This window comes from Eubalaena glacialis, chromosome 12 (genome assembly GCF_028564815.1).
Source record: "Eubalaena glacialis isolate mEubGla1 chromosome 12, mEubGla1.1.hap2.+ XY, whole genome shotgun sequence".
Classification (NCBI taxonomy): domain Eukaryota; kingdom Metazoa; phylum Chordata; class Mammalia; order Artiodactyla; family Balaenidae; genus Eubalaena; species Eubalaena glacialis.
In genome coordinates this window covers 18,497,206-18,513,579 of record NC_083727.1, presented here as the reverse complement: position 1 = coordinate 18,513,579, position 16,374 = coordinate 18,497,206, and the positions used below count along the sequence as shown (strand labels likewise).

The 16,374-nt window shown below is 33.5% G+C and overlaps 1 protein-coding gene across 4 annotated transcripts in view; it reads left to right on the top strand.

Annotated features, from left to right (window-relative positions):
• The window catches only part of STXBP5 (syntaxin binding protein 5), a 169,079-nt gene that overhangs the window by 13,190 nt on the left and 139,515 nt on the right, over positions 1 to 16,374 (top strand). For all 4 annotated transcript variants that reach the window (XM_061206752.1, XM_061206751.1, XM_061206750.1 and 1 more), the window contains exons 3-4: positions 13,005 to 13,086; positions 16,191 to 16,291. In XM_061206752.1, coding sequence (XP_061062735.1) covers positions 13,005 to 13,086; positions 16,191 to 16,291 — 183 coding nt within the window. The remainder of the gene's footprint in view (positions 1 to 13,004; positions 13,087 to 16,190; positions 16,292 to 16,374) is intronic.

Below are 16,374 nucleotides of genomic sequence, written 5' to 3'. Positions count from 1 at the left end.
CATCTTTAGTTGCTTCCAAGTTTGGGCAATTTTGAAAAAGTGGCTCTACATATTCATGCACAGGTTTATGTGTGGATATAAATTTTCATTTCCTTTGGGTAAATACCAAGGAGTGTGACTACTAGATTGTATGAGTATGTTTAGTTTTGTAAGAAACTGCCAAACTGTCTTCCAAAGATAGCTGTACCATTTTGTATTCCCACTAACAATGAACAAGAGCTCTTTTGCTCCACATCATCGTCATCATTTGGTGTTGTCACTTCTGGATTTTGGCTCTTCTAATAGGTTTGTAGTGGTATCTCCTTATTCTAATATGCATTTCCCCAATGACGTATGTGGGGCATCTTTTCATATGCTTATTTGCCATCTGTATATCTTCTTTGGTGAGGTGTCTGTTAAGGTCTTTGGCTCATGTTTAATTGGGTTGTTTGTTATCTGATTGTTGAATTTTAAGAGTTCTCTGTGTATTTTGGATAATGGTACTTTATCAGATGTGTCTTTTGCAAATATTTTCTTCAGGTCTGTGGTTTATCTTGTCATTCTCTTGATACTGCATTTCACAGAGCAGAAGATTTTAATCAAGTCCAATTTATCATTTTTTTCTCTCATGGATGGTGCCTTTGGTGTTGTATCTAAAAAGTCATTGCCATACACAAGGTCATCTAGGTTTTCTCCTATGTTATAGGAATTTTATAGTTTGGAGTTTTACATTTAGGTCTACCATCCATTTTGAGTTAATTTTTGTGAAGGATGTAAGGTCTGTGTCTAGATTCATTTTTGGTGGTAAGGGGAGGGGAAGCGTTATTAGGTCGCAGTCTTTTAGTGAGCCTGTGCTTCTGGACTGTGAACTACACAGGTGCTCCTCAATTCCCCTCTCCTCCCACTTCCCTCAGAGGAGTTAGGATGGCTAGAGTGGGTTGAAGTTGGATATTTCCCTTCCTTCAGGTCAGTTAGGCTCTGATAAGCCCCCAGCAGTTTAGGCTCTCGTTAGTTTCTCCAGCGGGCAGACCTTGTTATGAACAGAACGCTCCAGTGTATTTAAAAATGGTTGCTTTTCCCTTTCCCCCTCCTGGAAGTAGGAAGGGGTTTTTCTCAGATAGTCACTGTGAGAACTTGGTAGAGCCCATGGAGGTAAAACTCACTAATGTATGGGGATCCCTCCCATGACTGGGTCCTCCTGGAGTTTCTAACAGACTTGTCTACTTTAGGCCTCCAGCAGTTCATCAAGTACAGTTTAGGTTTTCCTGCCCCAGCACTGATTTCTGCAGAGGTGTCTGCTGGTTGGTTTGTTTCAGTAAGTTGTGATTTTCTGTATTGGCCTATCTGTGTCTGCAATTTTAGGGGCAGCCATTTGCCCTGTGACCTCACTTGTCTTACGAATCTAAGAAGAGTTGTTGATTTTTAGTTTGAACAGATTTTTATTTATTGTTAGGACAGAATGACAACTTCCAAATTTCTTATGTGCTGGATGAGAAGTAGGAAGTCTGTTTTAATTTTTATAGGTGAAAAACACATGATCTTCAAAAAGAGGTTTTTACATTGATGTTTGTCAAGCAGATGAAACTATACAATTAGGGGGACTGTACTATGAAAGTGAAAATAATTGCTATTTGACAAAGGCTTTGTATTGCAAATACATTCATAGGTCATAAAATACAAAATGAGATGTTCTTCACTATCTTAAACTTTGGTAAAGACTTAAGTTCTTGTTTTGAGCATATTCCTATCAAGTTGATTAGAACTAGTTCAGATGGAAGTAGCAAATTTTTAGAAGTTTGGAAAGTAAGACCTGTGATGAGATATTCAGGGGATTCATGATAATTTTTCAGACTTTCTTTCTTCAAACAGAATAATTTAATTATTCATATATATATACAATATGTGTGTATGTATATCAATATATGAATTTTGTGGAAGATAATGCTTAGTTATACTTTTGCCCACAAGGTTTTGCAATTGTTCTGAACCATGGCTATATACATTAGAATGATTTGTGGAGCTGAAAAAAACCCAAAACAATGCCCAAACATGTGTTTGGATTTCTTCTCTAGATATTCTGATTCAGTGAGTCTGGCATGGGGTTTGACATCTGTAATTTTTTTTTATCTTAAATGTCCATGGATGCTTATAATGTAGAGCCAGAATTGAGGAGTACTGGTTAAATGTTTGGTAGGCAGGGTAGTAGTATTCTTAGTGAGGCAAATGGTAGATAAGAATCATGTTCAGTACAGTGTGTGTGGAAAGGATGCCATTTTAAAGCAATCATAACATCTTGAGACTTGTGGTATCACCAACCATAAGGAAATAAGCTGACACTTTGCTCTGTCATTGCCTTTGGAGACAGGGCTATGAAGCTGTACAAAATATTTATGCAGATGGAAAGGAACTGGAATTCCAGGTTTGAATTATTCCTCTTCCTAGCAGTGTATCACTGGACATGAGAACCAGCAATAAAAAAAAAAGACCGTGGAGTCTAATTATGAGGTTGAAAAGTCTAGTCTCAAAGTTGCAGGTGATCCTCACACTGATGAGACGAAGGAGGCAGGCGAAGCAGTTCACGGAAGAGAACTCTGCAGCACGGGTAGGTTGTCTTAGTTATCGCAGATCAGTATATGTATTTCCATTTTTTCTCTGGTTATCTGCTACTTTTAGAAATTTTATTTTTTTGAATAGGTTGTATTATCTTGACCAGGATAAATGTATGATGTACTGCCCCTTTTATTTGTTGCCCCCCATTTATTCCTCATAACAGTATAGAATAACAAAGAAGTGAAAGCTTTCACGTGCTAATTGATTTGTTGTTTATGTTCAGGGTAAATGGTAGAGTTGGTCTGATGCTAAAGTTCACCCTCTCTTCATTTTAAGGGTGCTTTCATCAATATTCTTTGACCACACTATGGTGGTATTTAGATTTTAACTTCGTTATTGAAAAATAATCACATTATGGTTCAAGACTTAGGCCATTAAAAATAAAAATCATCCACTGACCTTTTATTCACAGAAAAGTAAGCCAATTCACAGTAGACACCTTGAAGGCTTACTAGAATACTTAAAGAGTTATGAATTACCCTGTTTGCTAAAAGTCTAAGAATGTACTAAAAGAAGTGGTAACAGAAGTTAGTGGAAATCTTCAGGGTTTCTGATGGATTAAAATTATGCTCTTGGGTTTAGTATTTTTACTGTGGCAGGAAGGAGCAATTTACCCTTAAAAGTCTTTCTTGGTTTGTTAGCAGAATATCTGCTCAAAGAAAGTTATTTCACAGAATATTGCATAATTAAACATGGGATAATTTATTAGTCACTTATGAGTTCATGAAAAATACAGCTTTCCATATTCTTATTTTTAAACTTTGCAGGATATAAGTGTGTCTTCAGAAACTGCACAGGATATCAAAGTTCTGCAGTTCTTTTCCATTTTATAGGTACTCCAATCTTCTCTTTCTAGGTTGGAAAATTGAAGATGTCACTTCTGTAGATGTTGGAATAATGCCAGTACTTTCTTTGCCTTTTTCCTTGGTGACAGGAATTGATGAACAGTTTCTCTGAGAAGGTACATAATCTTAAAAATCTTAACAGTTTCCTAAGTATATACCACTCTTGATATTACCACATTCTTCATAAAAGTAGAGGTTGTCAAATATATGTATAATCAGCGGCAGTGAAACTTGCCTAGGAGCTGTACTTTCAGAACTTATCACTGGCTGGGGTCCCATTGCCTGCTTCTTTTACTATTTTTTATTCTACTAGTCACAGGTGATGCCTGTTGAAGGCAACAAGGAAGTACCAACAGAATTCAATATGATTATGTAAAAAGGAAGGAGGAAAACAAAAGAACAGCATGGACATAGAATACTGTAAGACAGGCTAAAGCCCAAATGAACTGATGATCGTGAAAGTAATTGGGAAGTGTTTTTTCTTTTCAAGCTAAATTCTTGTCTACAAAATGAACACCATTTGGGAGTATCTGTGCACCTATCTGCTCTCTTGCTTTTATATTTCTATTACTAGAGTTTAAGACTTTTGAGGATAGGGACTATGATTTATATCCCCAATGCATATTAAAGTTCTCAATAAGAGAAATGAGTGGGTTAAGCAGACATGGTTAAGGAATATTCTGTTGCTTGTTCTCTTTACCTTTTAAGAGCTACAAAATGGGAAATGTGGAGACAAAGTAGAGTCTTTAGTATAAGAAGCTCTGCTTTGTTTCTTCTTTTATTTGTGTTATTATTGCCATCCAAATGGTAATTTTTTTCCTGATAGGCTATAGGGTCTTAAGTGTTTGTGCAATAAGATTTTACAGTGGTATATTTAGGTATGGGTCTTATTTATCATTCTGGGTACTTCCATCTGAAGACACTTTTTTTTTTTTAGAAGCTAAGTAAAACACATTTTTGTCCTGTTACTTCTTTGATAACATTTTTTTCCTCTTATTCTATGTTACCTTTCCTAAAAGTCTTTTATAGTGCATTTTTTTTTCTTATATTTTCCAAGTTTTTTTTATCTTTTGGCTGTACTTTTTTTTTAGCAGGTTCTTAGGTTCTTAAAACAAAGTTATGGCAGACATATATGTTCAGCTTACTATCTTGAACCAAAGCATCTTTTCCCTACTTTTTAATACACTGTTTTTTATATTGGAATTTCCTGAAAATTTTTTATCTGTATATTTTAAGGATTAATGTGTATTTTACACTATTAGATGGAACATAAATGATCATGATTTATAAAGGAAAAGACATATTTTTCTTGGGATTTTACTTACGTGTTTCTAAAACCATACTATTTCTTTCTATGATTGAAGTTTTCATTTGTTTAAGAGAACACTGCATTTTCGTTGTTTCTTATCTGTTGAATACTTCCTGTGTTCAAATCTTGAATGAAATTAAAATGTTTAAAAATTGGGTGCAGGACAGAAAGAAAAAAGCTTAATTGCAAAAATGTTTAACTTATTTTGCCCTCTTACTATGCTGCATTTCATTTAGATTGCTAAATAGTTATATTCACTTGTTGCTTATAAAAGATATTTTTAAATCTCAGATAAAAGGGATTTTTAAATTATATTTAAGAATATAATGTTTTAACTTGTTTCATTAGTAACTACAATCATTTTGGCTTTAAATTCAGTCTTATTTTTGGCTATTTGTTTTCATTCATTGAAGCTGATTCTTTTTTAAGATACGTTTTATTGAAATATTTGAATATACCATAAAATTCACCCTTTTCAAGTGTACAGTTCAGTGCTTTTCATTATATTCAGAGTTATGCAATCATCAGCACTTTTTAATTTCAGAACGTTTTCATTACCACAGTAAGAAACCTTATACCTATTAGCAATCCGTCCCCATCACCCTCTCTAACCCAATCCTTCACAACCACATATCTACTTTCTATTTCTATAGATTTTATTTAGGACATTTCATATAAATGCAGTCATATAATGTGTAGTCTTTTATGATTGGCTTCTTTTACTTAGCGTGATATTTTCAAGGTTTATCCATATTGTAGTGTGTATTATTTCTTTTTATGGCTGAATATTCCATTGTATAAGTCTACTACATACTATTTACCCAGTGATCAGTTGATGGACATTTGGATTTTCCTCTTTTTTGGCTATTATGAATAATGCTGCTGTGCACATTTGTGTAGAAGTTTTGTGTATGCATGTTTTCATTTCTCTTGTTTTTATCCGTAGCAGTGGAAGTGCTGAGTCATATGTTAACTCTGTGTATATAATAGAGGAATTACCACTCTATTTTCCAAAGTGGCTGCACCATTTTACATTCCTCCCAGCAATAATTGAGGGTTCTAATTTCTCCACATCCTCACCAAACCTTGTTGTTGTCTTTATTACAGCCATACAAGAGGGTGTGAAGTGATATTTCATTATGGTTTTGATTTGCATTTCCCTAATGACTAATGATGTTGAGCATCTTTTCGTATATATTTTGGCTATTTGCATATCTTTTGAGAAATGTCTATTCATTTTTCTTTCCCCATTTTTAAATTGGGTGGTCTTTTTGTTCAGTTGTTAAAGCTCTTTATATATTCTGGATATTAAATCCTTATAAGATATGATTCACAAATATTTTCTTCCATTCCGTGGATTGTCTTTTCACTTTCTTGATGGTGTCCTTTGAGGCACAAATGCTTTTAATTTTGATGAAGTCCAATTTATCTTTTTTTTTCTTTGTGGCTTGTGCTTTTGGTCTTATATCTAAGAAACCATGACTTTATCTGAGGTCACAATGATTAACTCGTATGTTTTCCTCTAAGAGTCTTAGAGTTTTAGCTCTTACATTTAGATCTCTGTTCCATTTTGAGCTAGCGTTTGTATATAGTGTGAGATAGGGATCCAAATTCATTCTTTTTCATGTGGCTATCCATTTGTCCCAGTACCATTTGTTGAAAAGACTATTCTTTCTCCATTAAAGTGTCTTGACATCCTTGTCAGAGTCAATTGATCATAAATATTTGTTTCTGGACTCTTAGATCATTCCGTTGATCTATATATCTACCCTTATGCTAACACCACACTGTCTTGATTACTATAACATTGTAGTAAGTTTTGAAATTGGGGAATTGTGAGTCTTCCAACTTTGTTCTTTGTCAAGATTATTTTGCTGTTCTGGGTTCCTTGCATTTCCATGTGAATTTTAGGATCAGCTTGTCAGTTTCTGCAAACAGCTGGGATTCTGATATTGTGTTAATTTTGTAGGTCAGTTTGAATATTGCCATCTTCACAATTATTATGTCTTCTGTTTCATGAGTATGGGATGTCTTTCCATTTACTTAGATCTTGTTTCAACAATGTTTTGTAGTTTTCAGTGCACAAGTCTTGCACTTCTTTGGATAAATTTATTCCAAAGTATTTTATTCTTTGTGACATTCTTATAAATGGAATTATTTTCTTAATTCCACTTCAGATTGTTTATTGCCAGTGTGTAGAAGTACAGTTGATTTTTGTATATTGATCTTATGTTGTGCAACCTTGCTGTCTAATAGTTTTTTTGAATTTTTTAGTTTATTCTAAATTTTAAGATTTTGAATTTTCCATCTACAAGATCGTGTAGTGATAGTTTTACTTTATTTCTTCCTTTCCAACATGGATGCTTTGTATTTCTTTTTCTTGCCTGTTTTCCCTGGCTAGAACGTCCTGTATAAGGTTGAGTAGAAATGGTAGAAGTGGACATCCTGTCTTTTTCCTGAGCTTAGCACAAAAGCATCCAGTCTTTCAGCATTAGTATAATGATGTTAACTGTGGGTTTTCCATATATGGCCTTTGTCAAGTTGAGGAAGTTCCTTTCTCCTTGAGTGCTTTATCATGAAAGGGCATTGGATTTTGTCAAAGGCTTTTTCTATTGGTATGATCATGTGGTTTTTATCCTTTACTCTACTAATACAGTGTTTTGATTCTGTTTTTTGAAGACAGGGTTGTTTACTCATTTTAGTATCTTATTTAACTTTACTAGGAACTGTTCCTCTCACATGGCTATAGTCTCTAAAATGTTTGTTGGCTCATCATTCTACACATGATGATATTTGTAAGGAGACTATTCTGATTCTAGTTGAAATTTTGAGATACAGAACTCCAGCTTTTTGCTTTTTCTGCTTGTCCATAGTGCTTCATTATTAAAATAGGTGTTTATTACCATGAACAAACATGAAAAATGAACCTAGAAAAAAATTTTTGGTTGGTTTATTGTTTATGCCTAATTGGTTTTATGGTGTTTACTTTCTACTAAAAGTTACATTTGGTCTAGTTTTATTGTTTTAGACAAGTCTGACTTTAGTGATACTGATTTTAAGTATTTCCTCATTGTTAATTCTCCAGTTTTAAAATGACTTAAAATAAGTCAGGAAGTGACATTTACATGTGAAAATTGGCTGTTTGAGCAGTGAGGTTTGATTTGTGTGTGTGTCTGCCTATCTGTGTATGTTCTGGTGTTAGACTGTTTGGGTTCAAACCCCAGCATCCTTACTGACTAGCTGTATGGCTTTGGCTAATCTATTTAACCTTGTTGTACATAGTTTCCTAATTTGTAAAAACAGAGCTTATAATAGAGCGTACTCCTTGTGAGGTAATACATGTACAGTGCTTGACACATTAAGTGTTCAACAAATCGTAACTACTATGATGATGATGATGTACTTAAAAGCTTCCAAATTCCTCTTTTCTCTCTCCCTTTCCAACCAAATATATACGTATATATAATAACCATTTAGACAATTGGATGAATGCTTATTTTGATTTTTAATTTGTGGTACAGTATTATAAAATAAAAGATTTTACTGGATCTAGTCTTTGTTTCTGCTTATCTGTCATTACATATGTCTTCCTGATTATTCTTCATTAACTGGTAGGTTTATTATGTTATTTTTTTCCTTAAATATTTCTTTTTCCCCTATTGCTTGGCATTACTAAGTATTAACAGTTTTATTAAGAAATGCAGGACATTTGGTCCTGTCTAAAACACTCATAAGACATTTGGTGCATGCCAAAAGTTTCTTTAAATTTAGTCCTATCCAAAATGTCCATGAGCATATTTGGTCTATGCAAAATGGTTTTGGACAGGACCCAATATCAAGAACCTTTTGGTGTGGACCAAATGTCTTACAGTTGTTTTAGACAGGACTGAATGTCTGCTCACCCTGAGGATCATGTCTGAACTCAAAGATCATGTCTGTATTCAGTGACTCTGCTCCCAACCAAACAGCCTTGCCTTCTGCAGCTCCTCTTCAGGAGTTCTGATGGTGCTTATCTGGACAAAAACCATGAGTGTAGCTGTGCAGGAAGTATCTGGCCTGTGTCATGGGTCAGATAAATTGCTGGCTTACTCCGGAAACAAAGATGACTGGTAGGGTTAGGTAGATATCAAAGCTCTTGATAGGTGAGCAGTAGAAAAATTGAGACTAAAGGTATCTAAGATAGGAAGATTGCAACATTTTTAAAAGAATACATTGGAGTTCAGAATTAGAAAGTAAGATAAATTGACACCAAGAAATACTCAGTGTAGCCTATAATTTGGATTTGCCTTACAGTGGATTCATGTGTATATAAAAGGGCAGATGTCAGATTAATAAGTGAATATTTCTACATATAAAAAATATCTTTGCAGATTGTTTATATGTAATCTTTCCTTTTGGTTTTTCTTCATTTTAATTTCAGATGCTTTGTTTTCTCGTGTAGTTTTGAACATAGCCACAATAAATGTGAATTTTCCAAGAAGACCTTTGTTATAGTGAGTGACCATTTTTTAATAAAACTGTTAATACTTAGTAATGCCAAATATTAGGAGAACCATATATGCAATAATCATTATAGGTAGGAAAGGATATGAATATTTGCATCTATGACATGGTCTTTTGTAATATAATATATTGAGTTGACATTCTTGCATTACGATTTGTTCATTGTAAGATAACTTTAATTCTTGTTAAAGTAGTGAATACATTGTGTTAAATAATGATAATAGCCACCATCTGGTTAGTCTACAGTTTTAATTCTCACCACCATTCTGCAAGCTAGACTAGATAGCATTTTATAGAGAAATTTGAGAAGTGTAGTAATTCTCCGCAGATCCCAGCAACTAATTATGGAGCTGGCATTGTTTTGAAAGTAGGTGTCTTAATTCTCGCTGTGCCTCAGATGTTCCTGTGGCACCTGAACAATAACAATGGACACAACAACAACAAAATACCCACTCAAGCTTCTTCTCCGGCAATTTGGGTTTAGTAAATCTGCAGTAGAGCCAGAATTCTGATACCACCAGGATTGAGAACTACTTGCTCTGAAACTTCTGTTCTTTCCACACTAATATCTCTTGATTATATATAAGCGATATCCATTACTTAAAATTTAGTTTTAAACTTTCTGTTATTATGAAGTAATGATTTGTTATAAAAATTTTCCCCATAGGGCTTTTTTAGTGTTAGGACCCTTCAGGGTCGGCTGCAGCACAATACTACCCTTTCCAAAGGAAAAGGGAAATAAGTCAGTAGTAACCTTGGGAAAAACAAAAACAAAAAAACACTTCTCTGAGCCTCAGAATTATCATCTGTGAAATATGGCTAACAAACTTTTATTTATTTATTTATTTTTGTCTGTGCCACGCGGCTTGTGAGATCTCAGTTCCCCGACCAGGGATTGAATCCAGGCCCCAGCAGAGAAAGCCCAGAATCCTAACCACTAGGCCACCAGGGAACTCCTGGGATAACAAACTTCTAAAGTTACTGTGAGGATTTAAGACACGGTGGCTAAAACTTAGTAGATACTCAGTAAGTGGTTCTTATTTTTAAGAAAATATATTTATCATCTTAGCTAGAAGTAAAATGACTATAAATACTAATGTCATAAAAAGTACAGTTTTGTCTAGAATAGTGTCACACACAGAGTAAGAGTAAAACATTCCTTGATCTCCATGTAACTGACTTCCTGGATTTACAGACACTTTTTTTTTTAATCTATTTAGTTTTTTATATTTTATTTACTTATTTGGTTGCACCGGGTCTTAGTTGTGGCAGGCGGGCTCCTTAGTTGCAGCATGCATATGGGATCTAGTTCCCTGACCAGGGATCGAACCCGGGCTCCCTGCATTGGGAGCTCAGAGTCTTAACCACTGTGTCACCAGGGAGGTCACTGACACTTTTCATTCTCTGTGAATAAATATTGATAGATGCCCACAGCATGCTGAAGTTTCAAGACCAGTAGGCTATTTTCCAGGAGGCCCAAATTAGTAAAGGTGTTTGCATATTCTTTACTTACCATGAATCTGTTTTGTGTATTCACAAATCTGTTTGTGCCTTTTATATTTGATATTATAATCAAGTAATTCACTTTAATAATATATAACAATAATGATGAAATGTGAATGCAAATAGTGTTTTTAAAAATATAAAAATCCAAAATAGATACTTTGGAAAGACTTCATGAAGGTTAATCAGTTAAAATTTCCTGTCTGATGCTGTATGGATGAGAAAGCAGTAGATGACTGGAAAAGAAATAATAAGACTCTGTGCAAATGTTGCACTTAGTTTGCATTTCCAGTATCTTTAAAATGCCATTTAAAAAATTAAACTGCAAATCTTATACCCGGGTAGTTACAGCTATGTTTTATTTAAGAAAAACAATTCTGAACCGTAAGTAATAGATCCACACTTAAAGAAAATAATCTTTGGTGAATATCACAAGATTAGCAGAATTGTATATGTTTTATGAAAAAATAGGTAAGTAGAATTTTTAATCCTCTACAGTAGCTTGTATTTTTAATTAACTTAGTTAATCCTGATCTGGTCAGATAAGAGAAATTTTACTCCATTTATATAAGGTGGGAATATAGAATATGCTAATTGGTGCCAGAAAGAATTTTAACTGGAAAGATTAGAATTACTTAGAAATTAGTAATTTCTTAGGCTTACTTAGAAATTAGTAATTTCTTAGACTTACTTAGAAATTAGAAATACTGGCTAAAAGGTGAAGGTCTCTGCTGTCATCTGACAAAAGAAATGGATGAACAGAAATGTAGACCTATCTTTGGCCTATCAGGGTGTGACGTGGCACTACCAAGTGCCAATAGTAGCAATTTCAAATTTAGCTTCATGTAGTTGCATTTGGGCAATTGATGTAGCAAAAATACTACTACTGATATTAATAATAGTAATAAAAACTTTGAAGTATTTAAAGAGTAGGGTACTATAGGCTAAACATGTTCAGTTAGTCTACTAGTTTATAAAATAATAGAAGAGTTAATTGCTAGTAATAAAATAAAAGCCACTGAAAATAAATATCACCTAGAAAGACTTCTAGAAATCAAAGGGAAAAATATATATATAGAAAATAGGAATTTAACCTTTTGGTGCAATTATTTTTAATTAAGAAGAACCATAGGGCATGTACTAATAGAATATAGAAATAGTCTATTCACTTGAATGTGACTTTGTATAAAGAGGGGTATAATTTTATTAAATCCCATCAAATTTTATTTTTAGATTTAACTTTTTATTTTCAATTAATATTAACTAGTGAAAATATTAGTGTAGCAGTGTGTTAAAATGGCTAACTTATCTCAAGTTTATGAAGGTAAAAAGCGTATAACAATACCTGGCATGTAGTAAGTTCTGTAAGTGTTTGGGGTTTTTTGTTTTTGTTTTTTTACTCAGCATAACTTACCAATTAAGAGTATAGACTCTGGAGCTAGAATGCTTATTCAAATTCAATTTCTGCTATACTTTCTAGTTGTATGACTTGGACAGGTTAATTTCTCTGTGCTTCAGTTTTCTTATCTGTTTATATGGGGGAAATTACATATTCTTCATTGTTGTGAGGATTAAATGAATTAATATATATGACAAGTTTACTATAATGCTTAACATAGAAAATGCTGTACGTTTCCTGTTATATGCAAATTAATGGATATTTACATATTAATCTGTGTTCAAGCGTATTGTAAAAGGTTGATACATTCATTGGTGATATAACCTGCCACAATTACAAACATAGTTATGTGGTTCTTCATTATATTTTTAGCTTACACTATTTAAAAATGACACTACAGGAATGAAAGATGCCAGTAAGAAGATTGTACCTAAAAGCAATATTCTAAAATGACATTTGTCTACTTTTCAGGTTTGTTTCTTGACTTCAGCAAAATTGGAAGCGCTACAGATAAACTCCCTTTTCTCTTCTTTTTACTTTAAGGGAAAGAAAAAGACTTGGGCCAGAGTAAAGTATATTAAATATATGTAGCTTGGTTCTGTATATTGCTGTTTTTAATTGTTTTTTTCTAGAAGGGACAGTTGTCTTATTTCTGTTAGACCTGAAATCTCTGAAAATTCTGATTATCAACAGGAACTAGCTGATTAGATTGCTGTGTAATCACCTAACTCTAAATCTCAACCTTAGTAGATAGCCTGTATCAGGTCATTGAAATATTTGAGTCTATTATATAACTTATCAATTGCTATAAAAAAGCTCACACATACCATAAACTCCTTAATGAAATTAATGACAGCTTTGGTCGTCCAGGAGTAGAATGTTATTGCCAACATGACAGTGGAGTTGCAGTAATCCAGCTCCAGTTCCTGATTAACGAGGTTAGTGAATTGCTTTAATCTCACCTGCTTATGTATGAAATAGGGCCACATCCCATCTTTCAGAATTCTTGCATGCAATTATATTTAAATATTTGAACAAAAATGAATGTCTTGTAGGTCAGAGCTAATAGTAATTCACTTTAAGGCATCATCACAGACAGTTACATAAATAATGTAAGATGTTTCTCAAAACAGTGTTGAAAATAGAATGGCATAAGGTAGATCTTTTTGGTACAGTGTGCTGCATTTAAATTTTATTTCAAGAATATTGAAAGTTATGTAACATATAAAAGTCTACGTTAAAGTTTTTTCAAAGATTGACCTTATTATAAATAACAAATTGTATTTCTCCAGTGGGTTGTTTTGAAATACATCCAGGAAACCAAACTCCATTAGAAACTGGTTATTGTCCAAAGTTCTTGTTGTGTCACTTATTGGTGGAAGTAATTGATGCCTTTCTTTCTGATAGAGTGTAAAGTTTGGAAGGAGCTAGAGATACATCATTTTATTAGCAGAGTAAACAATGTGTTTGCAGGTTTTAAAAAAGTATGAGCAGCTCTGACAGTAGATGTTTACTGCAAGTAGTGACAGGCAGGAGAAGCTAGAAGGAAAAAAGCTAGAAGCAAAAGCTAGAAGCTAGAAAAGCTAGAAGAAGAATTACTCTAGAAAAGATTCTGCTATACTTAGATGTGAGGATAGTTTGTGGGCATTCTTTTTGCCCCTAAGTCCTTGGGTTTCATGGAATAAATTTCTAGATGTATATGAGAGAAAAAAATATACTCGATACTTTCGGCTTTTGATAAATCTTTTCTTCATATCAGAGGATTTAAGAGAGGCAGTATTGATGTAAAGAGTTAAAGAGGGTAATATAAAAATTTTAGTAAAACTATGATCCAAATGATATGCAATCGTGTAGGTTTTTCAGGGTCAGAGGAAGTGTTTAAAAACTTCAGTATTCTGTGTAGGGCTGAATAATAGGCATCGTAAAATGTTAAACTACACACATAAAAATATCACAGTGTAGAAAGTTGTTGAATCCATATGTGAGATTATTTTTCCTTTTTAAAAAAAAAAATTGTATTATGAAATAATTAGACTGGCAATTAGTTTCAGAATAGAGAGGTCCTATGTACCCTTCCCCCATTTCCCCCAATAGTAACATTTTATGTAACAATAGTAAAATATTAAACCAGGAGAAAGACATCAATACAATACTCTTAACTAGACTACAGACCTTATTTACATTTCACCACCAGTTTCTACATGCACTCATTGTGTGTATGTGTGTATCATTTCATGCACTTTTATTCCCTACATACATTTCGTGTAATGACCAGCAGGAACAAGATTACAGATCAGTCCCATCACCGTGAAGGAATGCCCTCAGGCTACCCCTTTATAATTAATTGCACCGCCTCCTGCTCTCAGTCCCTAATCCCTGGCAACCACTAACCTATTCTCCATCTTTATACTTGTGTTGAGATTTTTTTTTTTTTTAAGCAGTATGAGCCAATGTAAATAACACATTGCAAACAGATTACTTATACGCCTAAATTTTAGAAATCTTAACTAGTTGATGCTCTCATTATTCATAACACAAGCTGCTTTTCTATAGAATTTATCATAAAGTTCTTTGATATGACTGTTATTTTACATGCTTAAATGTTACATTTTTAAGTACTTAAAAATGACAGTTTTAAAAAATGCTTAGCAGAATATGAATATTTACATGGTGATGGCTATGGGAATCTGACAATTGGGAGTAGCTATTTGCTTTCAGTTTTGGAAAACCACATGTAGGTAAGTGAGCCACCGTAGGCGGTCAGCTGCGATTGCCATTTTGGCTCCACATCTTCTCTTCTTCCTTGAAATACAAAGATGGGGCAAACATCTTGAGAAAGAAGATGACCCGGCCTGAAACTGGTGGAAGTAAGAATGAAAAGTATAAATCTTTTATACCCTGAATCCTTTTAGTTTCTCTGCTTCAGAGTGATAGAGATAAGAGGATGCTTTCTAGTGAAAGGAAGGGTATGTGGGCTTCCTGTATTTCTGTTTTCCAATAGTCATGTTGTAGCAATAGGAGTTACACAGTAGAGTAGCCCTCATAGAATTTCAAATTGGAAAGGACTTGGAGAGATCATTTAATGTAAATCTTGTCTTCAGAGCTATTTTAGTTCTCTTAGATAAATGAGAAACTCTCCTATTTTAAAAGAGGGAAATTTTAAGATTTCTCATAATAACCTAAATGACTGGAATTGCAAATCTTTTTTGAAATTAAAGTTCTTCGTGTTGCATCTTTTGTCTTATTCTCTCAGTGTAGATGAGGAGTATCTTCCTCTTTTGAGGAAAAACATTCATATGTCTTAATAAATCAGCCTTAGCCTATAGATTCTTAATCCTATTCACACATCAGAATCACCTCTGGAGATTTTTAAAAATACACCTGCAATGGTCCTTGATCTGAAATTTCTGATTTGTCAGGTCTGGGGTGAGACTGAGCCCCTTGCATGATTCTCACATACTGCCAAAAGTTTTCTTCTCCAGACTTAATAGTATTTAATAGTATCAGCTGTTTTAACTTTCTAAATTAGTCAGATTTTTCAGCCCTTTGGCCATTGAAGTTATACAGTGCTGAATGCTATTTTTGTTTTCCATATCATTCTAGTAGTAGAATTATGATCCAAGCAGAGTACATTCATAAGGATTTGTCTTAAGCCAAATAAAATGGGAAGGTTACTTCATATCATATAGTCAAGGAAGGATGAACTATAGGGACCAAGTAACTTATAGTCTGACTTCTAATTTTACATAGCTAGTTATCAACTATAACTATATCCAACTAGATCCTAGTACACTTTTAGTTTATAAGGTATTAAATTATACTTTAAATTGTTGAAGTTGAAACGTAATTTTTATACATACGTATACACATAATACACTCTTTTACATCTGCTGTTTAGAATTTGGGTGAGGCAAATGTTTCTCAGAACTAAATCTATTGGCAGAGAGTTTTGAAATTTGGGAAGATTTTTTTGGTAGCTCTTTAGTAGCATTAATGTTTATAAATGTATTCTATATAAAATATATTACACTTTATTTTTAAGGGAGCTCTTGTGAGTGCCTTGGCTGATGACACCTTACATTTATGGAATTTACGTCAAAAGAGACCTGCAATACTACATTCACTTAAATTTTGCAGAGAAAGGTAAGAATTTTCTCAGTTATTTTATATATATATATATGTTATTTGCTATTCTTTTTTGAAATTTTCCTTTGAATTTTATTCTT